The sequence below is a fragment of the Pseudophryne corroboree genome, chromosome 1, assembly GCF_028390025.1.
Source record: "Pseudophryne corroboree isolate aPseCor3 chromosome 1, aPseCor3.hap2, whole genome shotgun sequence".
NCBI lineage: Eukaryota > Metazoa > Chordata > Amphibia > Anura > Myobatrachidae > Pseudophryne > Pseudophryne corroboree.
Window position 1 is genome coordinate 550,982,904 of NC_086444.1, and position 16,663 is coordinate 550,999,566.

General features: G+C 38.7%; 1 protein-coding gene across 14 annotated transcripts in view; it reads right to left on the minus strand.

Moving 5' to 3' along the window:
* Positions 1-663: 663 nt before the first annotated feature.
* The window catches only part of ELAVL2 (ELAV like RNA binding protein 2), a 505,938-nt gene continuing 489,938 nt past the window's right edge, over positions 664-16,663 (minus strand). For 8 of the 14 annotated variants that reach the window (XM_063914120.1, XM_063914111.1, XM_063914115.1 and 5 more), the window contains 2 exons: positions 14,779-14,820; positions 10,031-12,795 (listed from right to left, as the gene is read on the minus strand). In XM_063914120.1, the coding sequence (XP_063770190.1) occupies positions 12,465-12,795; positions 14,779-14,820 (373 nt within the window). In that variant the 3' untranslated portion in view covers positions 10,031-12,464. Of the gene's footprint in view, positions 1,002-10,030; positions 12,796-14,778; positions 14,821-16,663 lie in introns of those variants that run through there. The other 6 variants (XM_063914113.1, XM_063914119.1, XM_063914118.1 and 3 more) reach the window with 4 other exon arrangements.

Here is a 16,663-nt window from a genome sequence, read left to right on the forward strand (position 1 = left end):
ATTTTAGTGTTCCCTTTATTTTTTTGAGCAATATACATATATATACACACATTTTTATATATATATATATATATATATATATATATATATATATATATATATATATATATATATATATATATCTATCTATCTCGTGGGAAAGGAGGAAGCGGCACTCAGCTTTTCAAATAGTCAAAAAAGTGTATTAAAACACACCAAACTCCAACGTTTCAGGGCTTACACACCCCTTTGTCAAGGTGTACAGCATTGCTGTACACCTTGACAAAGGGGCGTGTAAGCCCCGAAACGTTGAGGAGTTTGGTGTGTTTTAATACACTTTTTTGACTATTTGGAAAGCTGAGTGGCGCTTCCTCCTTTCCCACGATTTATCCAGTATCTGGTTGAGGGCACCAGCGCAGATGTCTATTTAATTGGAGTGCCGATCCATGCTACATCTATCTATCTATCTATCTATCTATATATCTATCTATATATATATATATATATACACATACATACATATATATATATATATATATATATATATATATATATATATATATATAGTACTACAGTAACTCCGGCACTCCACTAAATGAGCTGAAACTTGAAATACTTGCTCCTGTGCCCTCCATCAGGGGAGTTGCCCCAGAATCACAGCAAAGAAACAGGCGGCACTCGAAGTCAGCAAAAACAAAGTTTGTATTAAACAAAAGAGCGTTGACGTTTCGGGGACGTGCTCCCCTTCCTCAGAACAATTTAACACTGTGCAAATCATACAATAAATACCCACTTACCCCATGGGCCTCCCCCACCAGCGTGCGTCCCCAGTCACGTTGCCTGCAAACTCCGACCTGCACTCCCAGCTTCCGGCTGCGGGGCGGATGTGACGTAGCAGGGCCCGGCCTGGTGACCATGGCAACCCGTTGTCCCGGCCGTCAGCAGGACTCCCGCGATGCCTCCAGCTCCCTCCAGCCGAGCGGAAGTGACGTCCCGGAGTTCGGCTCGTGGCCATGGAGACACTGTGTATACAAAACATAAACAAAGCAAATGTAAAACGATTAAGTGAAAAAACATTAGACATTATTTATAAACATGGCGATTAAGCTGTTCCACATACTATCAAATTTAAGAACAGGTTTAAAAAGTGAAATGTGATACAAACAACAATCTTAAAAACATCATGAGAATAAAACCATCAAAAAACCCAGCAATCAGTATTAAGTGACTGGTAAAGGGAAAGGGTCAGATGGCAGACCCACCAACAATATTATTGAGACCACTACTGTACTGATCAATTATCAATGACCACAATTTGACATCATGACCCCCCAGTATACCAAAACAGCTATATTATTTATTATACTGAAAATATTGCTGGATAGCCCCTCACGGCCTAAAGTGTACCCAAAATGCTACTAATTATTAATTAATTAATTAATTGGGTATTTATTGTTTGATTTGCACAGTGTTAAATTGTTCTGAGGAAGGGGAGCACGTCCCCGAAACGTCAACGCTCTTTTGTTTAATACAAACGTTGTTTTTGCTGACTTCGAGTGCCGCCTGTTTCTTTGCTGTGATTCTGGGGCAACTCCCCTGATGGAGGGCACAGGAGCAAGTATTTCAAGTTTCAGCTCATTTAGTGGAGTGCCGTAGTTACTGTAGTACTATTTTAAACCCCAGCGTGTCGTGCAGACACAGGGGTTTTCTCAAGGCACCCTTCAGCATTATTTCTCTCCTCATTACCTCAGGGTTTCCTGATCACTTGCACTTTTTGGGAGCACCAGCACTTTATATTACACTTTTAACACTGGGCACCTGGGTAAGGAGATGGCGACTGCTGCCTCGGATGGAGGCGATCACACATCATTCATGCTGCTATGCGACACCATGGACACATTCAGCTTTTCAGACCTTGAGGCAGAGGCTATACTGCACAAGGATCCAGCTTTCACGGACAAAACTTGCACTTCCCCAGAGGATATTTTCAGGGAATTATTGAAAATGAAAAAACGAGAGCTCGATTATTTATACCACAGTCGTACCCTGTCAGACTACTACAGAGCCAAGCAATTGCCCAGGGGTTTCAGGGTACACAATACCCCTACAATTGGAAGACACAGCGCAAGTTTCTGTAAAAAATGGGTCTCAGTACTGAACAAGTGCTCGATGGACCTCATTCTTCTTGTTATAGAGGAATCTACCCGAGAATTCAATGTCACTAAGGAAAAAATTTCAGAATTTGAGAAAGAGCACTTGGGACCCCTGGCTGCAGAGCAAACGAATGCCTTGCTGACTAAATTATCTACTCAGCTGGAACAGTACAAAGTGGGACTTTTAAAATTTAAACATGAGAAATTAATCAAGGTACAGGCGGACTATGCTCAGCACAGAGTATACCCCTGGTTAGGTGGGTCCAGCTCATTTGAAGCACGGAATAAACCTCCAAAGTTTATCAGACGTAGACCACGTGTCAACTTCCAGAGTACATCTGCAAGTGAATCTGATGAGCAAAGTTCCAGTAATATCTCTGCGCCACGTACCATCCCTTTAGGGGTCAAGACACGGGCAGGAATTGTACCAAAAACAAAAACTACACACGAAAGAGGTGGACAAAACCAAAGGCAAAGGGGGAAGAAAAGCCCCAAAGGGGAAGACACAATGATTTTTAATTTATCTTCCGTCACTCTCTCACCCGTGGAGGTAAGAGTCTTAAGTAAAGGACTTTCTTATGTTCCAACCAACCATCTGGATCCGTTCAGGTGGAAGGTAGATATGTACAAGCTTAATCGTAAACTTAAAATTCAGGAGTTTTTTGGTAAAACGCAACCAGAAGACCCAAAAGCACCACTACCACCCCGCATCCAAAAACTGGGCCCAAGTTCCAAGTTTGATCCCATTTCTCATAATGCGTCTTTGAAGACCTTCCATCGATTACTTGAAGCTGAAGGCAATCTACAGAATACCTCTAAATTCCATTTGAATTTGTCTAAAGAGGAACAACAGGCACTGCAGGAACTGGGGAGTAGAAAAGACATCATAATTCGTGGTGCAGATAAGGGTGGGGCCATTGTGGTGCAGGACCTGCACGATTACCGAGAGGAGTGTTTGCGACAACTAAGCGATACAGATACCTATTGCCTACTGGAAAAAGATCCCACAGAGGTCTACAAACGTGAACTTATCAAGATTCTGGATAAAGCAAGAGAGAATGGGGTCATCGGGAGTGTGGTGTACGATAAATTACTTACTGAGTATCCCATTACTCCCATTCTGTACACCATTCCCAAGTTCCACAAGGATGCGCAGAGACCCCCGGGCAGACCCATTGTTTCAGCCCGTGGGTCTCTGTGCGAACCCTTGGCTGTATATTTGGATGCATACCTACAGCCGTGCATCCAACAGACGTTCACCCACCTTAGAGACTCTAATACGTTACTGAATACGTTTTTGACCATTGATTCTGTCCCTGAGGGTTTAGTTCTGGCCACGCTTGATGTGGCCAGTCTGTACACCTGTATTCCCCACGAGGCAGGGATACAGGCAGTTAAAAAGTTACTGGTTGGCAATGCCCTGTATGTAGGGCCAGACGTTAATTTCTTTTTGTTGTTGCTGGAGTTCACATTGACACACAATTATTTTTTATTTGATGGGAGATATTATAGACAACTGACAGGCTGTGCGATGGGGTCCTCAGTGGCCCCGTCGTTTGCAAACTGCTATATGTGGGATGTAGAACGGTGTCTATTTTTTGAAAATCCAGCTGTTGCCCAACAGGTTTTCCTGTACTACAGGTATATTGACGACCTGTTTCTCATGTGGAGGGGTACGGAGGAACAATTGGGAGGGCTGATTTCTATCCATAATGGTTCATCCAGCCCGATTAAATTAACCCTCACTACCAGTAGAGAGGAAATTTGTTTTCTGGTTAGTGGCGGGCCAGATCATTACAAAGCTTTATGCCAAACCCACTGACCGCAATACCCTCTTATGTCATGAGTTTCCACCCAGTCCTCACTCGGAAAGGTTTACCCTACTCACAGTTTTTAAAGGTGTGCAGGGTTAACAGTGATCATAGTGACAGGGATAAACAGTTGGACGAGATGGAAGAGAAATTCAGACAGAGAGGATATCCATCACTCATGCTGCAAAATGCTAGAAAAAAAGCCCTGATACATGACAGAAAACGGTTGCTTACATCCAGTAGCCAAGCCAAGGGATGCTGTGACCGCTGTTACATGGGTTAATGAATTTAACTCCATGAGTGCCAGGACGAGTAAAGTTGCTAAAAAGCTTTGGCCCATTGTGTCGTCTGACACTGATCTCCCAAAGTTATTTTGTAAGAAACTGATGCCCAGTTACACCAGACGATGCAATATTCGGGATATCGTGATTAAAACTGATATCTCGAACATTAGGACACCAGCCACACATTTTTTAACGAGAAAGAACGGGTGTTACAAGTGCCTGGGATGCACTACGTGCACCTATATGTCACCTGGGGATACTATTACGCATCCCTTTACAGGCAAAAAATTTCCAATTAAATGGCCTTTGACATGCAGCACTAAATTTGTCATATATGTAATTATGTGCCCGTGTGGCACTTATTACATTGGAAAGACAGAGTGCCAATTCAAAACCCGCAAGGCACAACACAGACAAGCCATACGTAATGCGTTAAATACGGGGGGGGCTCAACAACCAGTAGCCAGACATTTTCTGGAACGTAAACACAATATGGCTATGCTGAGACACAGGATTATAGACCATGTCCCTGAGTCCCACAGAGGGGGGGATAGGGGGAAGAAGCTCCTGCAGTTGGAGTCCCGATGGATCTTTAAATTACAGACGTTGCGACCTAAGGGTCTGAATGACACACTTTGTCTCATTCACTTTCTGTGATTTCCTTTTTTAATCAGTGTCTTTTGGGTTCTCGGGTTGCTCTGAATTAATAATTAGTAGCATTTTGGGTACACTTTAGGCCGTGAGGGGCTATCCAGCAATATTTTCAGTATAATAAATAATATAGCTGTTTTGGTATACTGGGGGGTCATGATGTCAAATTGTGGTCATTGATAATTTATCAGTACAGTAGTGGTCTCAATAATATTGTTGGTAGGTCTGCCATCTGACCCTTTCCCTTTACCAGTCACTTAATACTGATTGCTGGGTTCTTTAATGGTTTTATTCTCATGATGTTTTTAAGATTGTTGTTTGTATCACATTTCACTTTTTAAACCTGTTCTTAAATTTGATAGTATAAATAATGGCTAATGTTTTTTCACTTAATCATTTTACATTTGCTTTGTTTAATTTTTTTATACAGTGTCTCCATGGTCACGAGCCGAACTCCGGGACGTCACTTCCGCTCGGCTGGAGGCATCGCGGGAGTCCTGCCGACGGCCGGGACAACGGGTTGCCATGGTCACCAGGCCGGGCCCTGCTACGTCACATCCGCCCCGCAGCCGGAAGCTGGGAGTGCAGGTCGGAGTTTGCAGGCAACGTGACTGGGGACGCACGCTGGTGGGGGAGGCCCATGGGGTAAGTGGGTATTTTTTGTTTGATTTGCACAGTGTTAAATTGTTCAGAGGAAGGGGAGCACGTCCCCGAAACGTCAACGCTCTTTTGTTTAATACAAACTTTGTTTTTGCTGACTTCGAGTGCCGCCTGTTTCTTTGCTGCTATATATATATATATATATATATATATATATATATATATATATATATATATATATATAAAAAACAAAAAATCAACCCTAATATCTTGCGCTATACCTCTAGTCTCAAACCAACAAGAAATACCCTCTGTCAGATAAGGTATTAAAAGTAGATTACAAATAGAAATGGATTCTCGTGGGAGCCAATATGCCTTTTGTATGACAATAATTAAAAGTTTTTATTGTACAGAAACAAACGATATTTATCCTAAGCGTTCGTTATTGACACAACCTTCTAAAAATTCATATAAAACAATATTACAATCTTATACATAAATTACAGTTGGATGTGAGGATTTTACAGCCAGGTGATCACAGTCAGAACTTGAAATGGATGTATCTCCAACCAGATGTTTGTGATAAGGACTTTGTTAACCAGACGTTGCAAATCCAACGCGTTTCGTCCGTTAGGACTTCATCAGGGGTTTGGAATCAGTTCTTATAGTAGGAGTGATTACCATTGATTAGAAAGGTTTAGAATATCCAATGATTACATCCAATCACGTATTCAATTCGATAAATATAATATCTAGATAGACTTCAAAAAAAATATATAAATTTGGTTGAAATTAGATGATGTTACGTTCCCTATTTTCAATCAAGAATGGTGGAACCTTATAGTCTACCTCTGTTTATACATGTCACCAAACAGAGAACTTAGGAAAATTTCAAATCCTGAACGAAACTATTCCTTTTTACAGGAACAAGTGCAACCTCACTCAGAGTGAGGTTGCACTTGTTCCTGTAAAAAGGAATAGTTTCGTTCAGGATTTGAAATTTTCCTAAGTTCTCTGTTTGGTGACATGTATAAACAGAGGTAGACTATAAGGTTCCACCATTCTTGATTGAAAATAGGGAACGTAACATCATCTAATTTCAACCAAATTTATATATTTTTTTTGAAGTCTATCTAGATATTATATTTATCGAATTGAATACGTGATTGGATGTAATCATTGGATATTCTAAACCTTTCTAATCAATGGTAATCACTCCTACTATAAGAACTGATTCCAAACCCCTGATGAAGTCCTAACGGACGAAACGCGTTGGATTTTGCAACGTCTGGTTAACAAAGTCCTTATCACAAACATCTGGTTGGAGATACATCCATTTCAAGTTCTGACTGTGATCACCTGGCTGTAAAATCCTCACATCCAACTGTAATTTATGTATAAGATTGTAATATTGTTTTATATGAATTTTTAGAAGGTTGTGTCAATAACGAACGCTTAGGATAAATATCGTTTGTTTCTGTACAATAAAAACTTTTAATTATTGTCATACAAAAGGCATATTGGCTCCCACGAGAATCCATTTCTATATATATATATATATATATATATATATATATATATATATATATATATATATATAAAACAGCACGCTTCTAGACCGGAAGTACATATCACAATACTTGTACAATATATCCTATAATAGGTGCACTCTTCCTTAAGCAAAGCTGTCTGTATAAAGACATGTAGAATACTCAAGTGTTTGTAAAGTCACAGCGCTGTATACAGGCGGCTTTACAAGGGAGACCTTTCCCTGCAGTCCCAGAGACTAGCCGCAACTATGCTTATAAGATGGCACCCAGCGTCTCGGTCAGGGAGTGAGGGAGAGTGCGAGGCAGCTTCCGGGGTGGGAAAATCTGCAAGAAATGGCACCATGGGCCGGGGGAGGGGCTACAGGTCAAGTACCGACTCCCCTATGCTGGACTTCCACCCCGCGTACTGTGAGCCGTATTAAATGGGTGTTGGTACACCCGACCTGTAATCAATACGCCCCGGTCGTCTAGTGGGGTCCCTGCTCAGTGACCGTGTGCATGCCAGCGCAGCGACCAATCTACCTAGGTTGCGGACGGAATGCAGTTTAATGGCGGGTCCAGCCTGGGGGACCCTCTTACCTCCTCCCCGTAGCAGCCACGCAAACCAGGAGAGCGACTGCGACCGTGTGCCTAAAACCGGAGCGTCTCGCCGTAAGTACCCGGAAACTGAGCCAGGAGGAAGTCTGCAACGCCATTTGAGGTGTGATGGAGCTGCAGCGCTGGTGTCAGCATGACATACAGCACTGACAGTCCAGTTTTGAAGAAATTTTCTGTAAGAAAAAGCTTTTTCAGGGCTGCCCAGTACAGCCCACCTGTTAAGTGACCTGCTGCTGAAGACAACTGAAACTGAGCTCACAGTGCCTGGAGGCAGGGTGATAGAGGAGGCCCCAATGCAACCTGGGACAGCCTAAAGCTTTAGCCTGTTGGTGCCTCTGGATCAAGATCCACTCTACACCCCCGATGTTTCCCTATGGGAACCAATGTATCCTGCTGCAGAATGAGAGCCCTTTTCTTAGGAAGTGTATGTGGATGATACTAGATTGATCACCTTTGAACTACAATCCAACATTATTACTTCTTGTATGCTCTAAGAAGTGGACACCATGCCTACTTTGAAACATGGAAGAGTATCAGTTATATTTTGGAGCTGTTTTTCTGTGTTTGGTACAAGGTGCAGTGAATCTGTGCAGGGTACAATAAAGGGGGCATTCAATTACCTGTGATCAATGATGATCGCGGGTAATTGTCTCACCAGAGTCTATTCAATTTTGTTTCACCTGTCTTAGGCAGGCAAAGCAAAACCCCCCCAAAACAGGGCTGTTTCTACCGAAAACACAGATTACACTGAACCTGTGTGTTTTCAGGTGACCTAATTGGATACTCCAAAAACATAAATAAATCGAAGAAACATCAGGAAGAGTCACAAAAACCGTTTACTCCCGATGCTTCTTCGTGGGTAATTAAATACCCCCCATAATCTCAAGTCTATCAAGGAATTCTGGAGTAAACCCTACTGTCCAGTGTCAGACCGCTCTTTTGCAAACAAATTGTGTACTGCTCCATCAATGTGGATAGTATGACTTCCTCTTGGATAGCAGAATGAAACACATTGGGCATTTTGCTTGGTTTAGACTGTCATTTACTGGTGTAGTTATGCTTAGTTACCCTGTACTTGTCCTATATTGTCTTCAAATGTAAGGCACTGTTTTCCTGTTTTGATTATGTGCATATGTACTCTGTAATTGGGTGCTGTGGAACCCTTGTAGCGCCATATAAAGGATTTTTTCTATATATATATATATATATATATATATATATACACACACACACAATTACAGAAGTGTCCATTTACTTCTAGCCTCCCTGCACATTAAACAGCCCTTCTAGTCACGCAATGACTCTGTAGCGCTGAGCAACCTTTTCCATTTACATAGGTCTCATTTTCAAAACGATGTGAATAGGACGCAGCATATGCTGATCAAAATGATATGTGGCATACCTATATTCTGTGTGCGAGCACAGCTGTATCTGCATACAAAATGGTATGATAAAGTGTATTCCTAGAAAACACTTTAACATACAATTTCATATGCCATTACAGCCACCGATGCACAGAGATTATAGGCATGCTGCATATCATTTTAATCAGCATAAGCTGCATGTGTGACATTTTCACATTGTTTTATTAATAAGTCGCATTTGACAAAAAAAAGATGCCCGACGCTAACAGAGTTGCACGGGACCCGTCAGCTCACTCACACCAGGCATCTCCTGCTACATGGTGTTTTGAGGCATGATGTATGAGTACACATCTGTGGCATGATAATTCAATTAAATGTGTTTTATGTCATATGAGATGTACTAGGTTTCCTTTCCATCTTTTCTTCTAAACACTAAAGATATTTCTGAAGGAAGTGGGAAGAAAGTGTGATGAAAAATGTTGATTCAGATCAGCTCTAAATTCATTTTTAGTACTTAAGGGTGATTCTCCAGAAAGTGAACATAAAGTCTCGTGCATCACACACTTAAGCTTCCATATACAGTAAGAGCAATTTCTTAACAGACCAGTTTAAAAGGAAAGAAAAATTAATTGCTTAGTAGCAATGCCTTACCCTATAACTTAAGACCCACTAAAATCTTGGTATTTTGGGGAAGTATGTAGTTTGAATTTGTGTAGCTGTCCCGTGCATCACGGAGAGCCACCCTTAAGATACATTCTGGTCACATTAGTGTTCATTTCTTTTTCTTTTTTTATTTAAGTCCTTGAGTGCCAAGTATTTTCAAGAGAATGTGTTCGCAGAATCTAGGTCCTGCATTACCAGGACACCTGGGCAAATGGAGTTAGTGCCGGGATAAATTGTCTTTGATCTATTTGCCAACACACAGAGTCAGGTCTGCTGAAAAGTTTTATTTCAAGGCCAAAAAAAATTAATTAAAAAAACAAAAGGAATAAACAAAAAACAAAACAAAAAAAAAACAACAACCACCACACACCTCACAACTTCATTTTTCCCTTCAACTTTGTTTATTGATGTACTAAACATGGAAAAAATACAAAGGATTCAAACACAAAATAATAAATCAAAAACATACAGCTTGTTAAATACTCAACAGAATATATATTTTAACAGAGGTGCTAATCAAGGCATACAGTACAACTTTAAATAAACACCAGCCTCACACATCAAGTGCTCCAAGAAATGCCGCAAAGTGAGGTACAATTTTTATGCTCTTTTCACAATGACTGCAAAACATTACATATTTATATATTTGCATATAAACATTTCATAAATAAGGGTGTCCTAACACAAATTAAACAAAAAACAAATAAATGAAAAAACAAAAAACACCCCACTGTTTAGAGGTTTGCCAAAAAGGAGAATTAAGTTTACAACTTGTGAAAAAAGGAGCATGAAAATTTGCCTTAACCCTTTGACATGCTATTTTCACAGTATATGTACTGAGCAACCATTATAAAATAAAACTGTTAGACAAATTAAATAAAATAGCAACTGCAAGATCATATACAGATATGTAATGCATATCACACATTGCTTTGCCTAAGAGGAAGCATTTAAATCTGTACAAAGCAAAAACAAAACTGTAATCTTGTCATGATACCTGTAGAAGGCACCAACTCCTTTACTTTTAGAGAGATAAATATATATTTGTTTTGTTCATTTACACGTGGTTAACCATATGATTATCTTTCTAAGTGATTAGTGGATTTAAATTTGATTTTAAATAGCATATACAAAAAAAATAAATTACTCTTTAGTTTCTCCAACAAACTCTAAAGAAAAAGCCCAAAAACCTATCACAATAAACCTTGTAAGTTAATATTAACAGACAAAATAAGCAACACAAATATATTTCAAGTTCTCAGGACCAACATAATATGTAATTCAAGTAACAATGATTACATATACAAAAAAAAAGTGTGCTTAACACCACTTCTAGGAAAAAGGTTTGATAAACCTAAAGTAAGCCATTCAAATGGCATAGTCAACAGAATCCTAGCAGCAAAGGGGAAAAAAAATAATATAAAAAATAAAAAAGTCTACCAGCAAGCTGCAGACCCCATCTAAGCTAGGTGTTTTTTTTCTTCTGTTTTTAAATGATTATAGGGTCAAACATTACACAAAAGCTCAGGTGCTAGCTTTAAACAGAACAACATTTAACAGACAAAATCATTGTTCCACTTTGCAGGTTGGTAATGCCACTGTATGTGAAGCTATTCAATACACAAAATTATATATATACATATATATATATATATATATATATAAAAAAGAAAAAGAAAAGGTATTCAAACAAGACAAAGTACATCACTAAACACCATGAGCTCCTTTCTGAAGGGAATGCTTTAGGAAGAACAGATTTATTTCCCCCCAAAATCTTTTGGCAATTACATTTTTCTTGCCAGCTCATTTATACTTTGATTTTTTTTGTCACATTTGTCTCAAAATTACAAACTGTGAGCAATTGCAGATCACCAAGATGACCAAACTGATCAGTAACAATATACCAACCAGTCTCATTAAATTTGACCCTTAATACAAAATGCTAAAGAAAACCTCAAGTAATTTAAAACAAAAAGCACATCCCTTATGAGTCACTTTCATTCCCTCCCAGCTTTACAGTATCCCTCTCCAAAAATATCACACAAATATCCTGGAAAGTTTTAAAAGCTCACAGGGTTTTCATATGAAGTAGATTTTGCAAAGTATTCAAGTCAAAATAGTTTGTTCCAGGACCAGTAAAAAGTTTGTTCAAATTTTTTTATTTTAGTTTTTTATAAAAATAGATGCTTTTTCTCATTTGAAACCCATATCAAAGAGGTTATCATCTCTTTGGCAAGGTACTGTACTACTTTATGAAAATTCTTCAGCAATCTTACAATAGGTTCTATAACTGAGGCCACCCCTGCCCCTAAACCCAAACAGATACAACATAAAAAATAACAGTTATAACATAAATAGGTTTACATTTTATAAATTAAAGTATATATCTCAAAAACAACTTTTGATAAACTGCTTCATAGCACTAAAGTTACGTAGTACAGAAAAAATCCCACTGAAAAACGAGTTGCTATTCTTTTTTTTTTAAATTTTTTACAATTGCACAGGATCAAAGGCAATAATGTAAAAACAAAAAATAACTTTCTTCTCATTGCAGAAATAGTAAAAGGCCCCATTTACAGAAGGCGGTAGAATGCAATGAGACAGGTAAAAACCCTGTTGTCTAGCGTCCATATTTAAACATAAAAGATAATAAATTCAAAGACTAATAACAAAATCTCACAAGTTATAAGGTTACTAGACCATTTTCTAATTATGTCAAGCTCCCACACTGCTTCTAAGAACAAATTGATCAAGTATAAAATTTATCAACTTGCGTTTGATGCTTGTATGTGTTAACAGAAGTGAGGTTAATTTAAACTTTGTGCGTTTTGCTCGTTTTGAAAGACACCTGCAGTACTCTGTCACCAAGACGATACCCGTTAAGACTAGCAATAGCCATTGCTGCCTCATCATAGTTAGTCATCGTTACAAACCCAAAGCCTTTGCACTTGTTTGTGTTGAAGTCACGGATGACTTTAACATTAGTGACAGCTCCAAAGGGGCCAAACATCTGCCACAGGATGCTTTCATCTGCGTCGGGTGCCAAGTTGTACACAAATATGCACCATCCAGTGCCAGCATGTCCAGGAAAGTTTATTCCAGCCAAACTAGTCATGCCATCGATAGTCACTGGCGAGAACCTACTAGAAAAGTAAAGATTATAGTGTTAGATATTTCTGCTATTAATGTGTGAAAATTAACATAAAACAAAATGAGTTAGGGAGGAAGGGGAGATATTAGGTGATCATGCTAAAATATAAAAGCCATTTTGGTTACAAAAAAAATAAAATAAAATAAAAATATAATGGGAAAAAAAGCACGAATAAGTGAATTGAACAAGATTAAAAACGAGAGGAATGCATGATACATAAAATGAAAGTTCCTCATCTCTCTCCTATTATGTATTATCTAGATCTTTCTTACACACACATACGGTATATACTTACAGAGTTTAATCAAGAATCATGTCCTCTAAGACACAATGCAATCTGGCTATTCATACACAATTACATAAAGCAATAGCTTAGTCAAGCTTTTGCAGAAAGAAAACATTTTCAGCTTTGGACACTAAAGGACTAGTAGAAAAAAAGGGTTCTAATGCCTGATCACATTTAGAGACTAGACTACACAAAGAAAACAGCTTCTTTATGCACAATACAAGTAAAACACATCCAAATATACCAATTTAGTTTGCAAACACAATACTGCAGACCAGTCCAATTTCTTGTGAATAAAAACCGTGAATATTCATATTCAAAGCAATTTAGGTAAATTATGATTCTGACTTGCACCAACACCATTTTGGCCACTCCAGCTGCACTCCATACAATCAAAAATATACAAGTGGACTATGCTTTGTATGTTTCTAACTAGGGGGACCAAGAAAAATTTGTCCGTTCACTCCCATACTGCAACCTCAGCATTACTTTTTTAGGAGCTTTTGTAAATCCTCGTGAACACAATTTTCAAATGCAGTTTTGGTGGGGCTAGGGCAGTATCTTGTGATATGTAGATTATGAGAAATGACTGGTAAACTACAATTTCACAGTGCATTGCAAACATATTCAAAAGCAGTACTGAGCACAGTATCTCTAATAATAATAATAATAATAATAATATCAAGCTGTGGTGCATTAAGCATATGTTGAATACAGTAATGGGATCAGAAAATTAACTTTGTTGCGGGAGAATGCAGGTGGGACAGTCCCATGCCTGCTTAGAAATGTTTTACCCATTATCAAACGAAACCATTGCTTTACAGCAATGCAAAAGACACATTACATAAATATGTATGTTTAACCTGGTAAAGTTTAGTTTATAGTAGCTATTAAAAGGAAGAATTCTTTAAATTGCTATATTAGGATGTAAAATATTTTAATTTCTTACAAAAACATAACCCCAAAAATGTTTTCATCATTGTCCTTCACAGCAAAACTTGCCAGTTTGCAAAATGTTATTACTCTTCATCTTAAAACCTCTCATTACATCAAACTACAGTATGTTGTCAAAGAAACTGTACTGCTCGCTATAAATACTTTCGGCATAAAAACGTAACCACTCACTTGTTTAAAACTGTGATTACCCTTTTCATGCTGAATGCAGTACATTATGTATTGTCCACGCTGCAATGCTTTTATTAGACTGTACGAACTAGCATTAGAGTTATGAATTTTAATTATTCCTCAGATATAACAAGGAACAGTGTGTTTTAGTCTAACATATCGGCTAGATATGATATATTGTGCAAGTCCAAAATGTATTTCAGAAAGGTTATTAGATTGAATGGAATTTACAAGGTGAAAAATGTATGTATTCAAACTGCATCACAAAACCACAAACACACACACGTGATAATAAATTACATCAGCAGTCACGGCGAGCAGACACCAGATGCATGGTGTAAACAAGATAAAATAGATGTCAAAATGAATCTAGAAACCGTACACAACACTGATGAATTAAGGGGAGGAAGGGAGGGAAAAAAAAATGACACCCAAATGGACATGGTTTGCCAAGACCAATGAAAGTGCAGACAATATCTCAGTTACATGCACACAAGACATACAGATATACAAACTATTGTAAGGACAAAGCCAACAAGAAGAAAATAATCTACAGCAGTTTACCTCTTTATTCCTCCATAAGCCATATTGAGCAGATTGTCCAACCTGCAAAACACATTTAGCAGATTGTTCAGCCTTGGCACATATAGCTTCTTAAATAAGCGTTCAGCTACATGTATGTTTCTGGGACTGTTACTGAACGTATGAAAATTATTCCTAGATCTTCAAGAAGCCATCAAATTTTACGTTCTTGTATCCAAGAAATGAAAAAACAAAACAAAACACGTTCACACAAAAATAAGACCAGCTTATGTCTTACATACTGTATAAAGTACGCAAGATAATACAAACCAACAAAGACTTCTGAACAGGCAAGAGGCTGGGCCCAAATGACTGCTAAATATTTGAGTAGAGAACTAGATGAAAGAGGAGGCTTAATGAAAACTTAATGGAAAAAGTTTGTTTCAGGGATCACATCAAAACAGACAGGCAGAGGAATGTATTTTTAGAGCATCAGATAATTCTCAAGGCCATGTAGAACCAGGTAAACCAAATTCTAAGAGACAAAAATGTACTGTTTGAAGAATCAATCTCTACAGTGACCATAGTTCTAGTTCTCACAGCTAGCAGAAACCAAAGGGAAAATGCTTCAAATATACTGTGTAGAAACAAGTATGCTGCATGTACAGTAGGGGTCAAGTGGTGGGTTTCTTTTTATACATGCTAGATTTAACATTTTAGAGGGACAAAATAGGAAGAACAGATTGCATTAAGTTATGACTTCGTATTTTCCAATCCTCCAGACTGTGCTGGGAGTCAGACCAAGACATTGGGGGATGGGGGTGGGGTTTACAATTCTCAAGGAAGGCGTTACAAAATAAAAATCAACATGCTTAAATATCTAACATAAAAAGAGTCAAAGATGATGTTTGTGAGATGAGCAAGATCAGTGAAAGTTTAAAATTGGAAAACACAGCTGTAATCTAAATGTGCTCATCAGCACTAACTGGCATCATTAATATCAAATCATGCAAGTTAGTCAACAAAACGTGCATAAATGGTAATAGCATTACCATAAAGTAGTGCATTGTTTTTACAGGATGAACGGAAACATGTAACATTGTAAGCCAGCTGCCTTAAAAACGTATGGGGAATGATCAGATCAGTAAGTTTCATTTTAGTGCAATAATCACACTTTGAGCAATGGCAGTAATCATTGGATCATGCTGACATCTTATACATGCCTGCCAGAAGGGATGCCGGCTGGCGAAAAGGAATTGCTGCAATACCTGGCCTCTTTGCTCCTTTCCACTCAGAATATTTGTAGACAGCCAGCATTGTTTACCAAAACCAGATTATGCAAGAGCAAGACAAATTTGGGATCTATCTGTATATAATACAGTTGTCTCGGCTGTTGGGATCCCGGCGTTCATGAGGCAGATGCCAGAATCCCGACAGCCAGTGAAATGCCGCTGGTCAGAATGCTGACGGACGCAGGTTATTACCACTCGGTTGGTGGGTCCACGCCACCAAGTGGGAATATAACCTATGGCGAGCAAAGGGATTCCGACAAACAGGATGCCGCTGTCTGTATAGTCGCAGCCAGCATCCTGTCTGCTGGGATATCATATGTATTCCTATAAAACAGACTACTAAAATGCTGTATATTTATATTATTCTGCTTGACCTCTGTGCCTACAATAACCTTGCCGGACAATTGGAATGTAATGCTGTCATTATTGGGAATTTGATCTCTGTCCTGAGCATTTTATCTGCAAAGGGTACTATGATTTTTGGATAAAAATGCGAATATTTAACCAGCCAATGAGCTCATTCTCAAGTAACTATTGTATCTATAACAGAGTTGATCTGCAACATTGTAATCTGTGTGTTTTCATTCATACCCTTTCACACCGCTGCTTCAGCACAATTGCGACCTGGGTTTGAC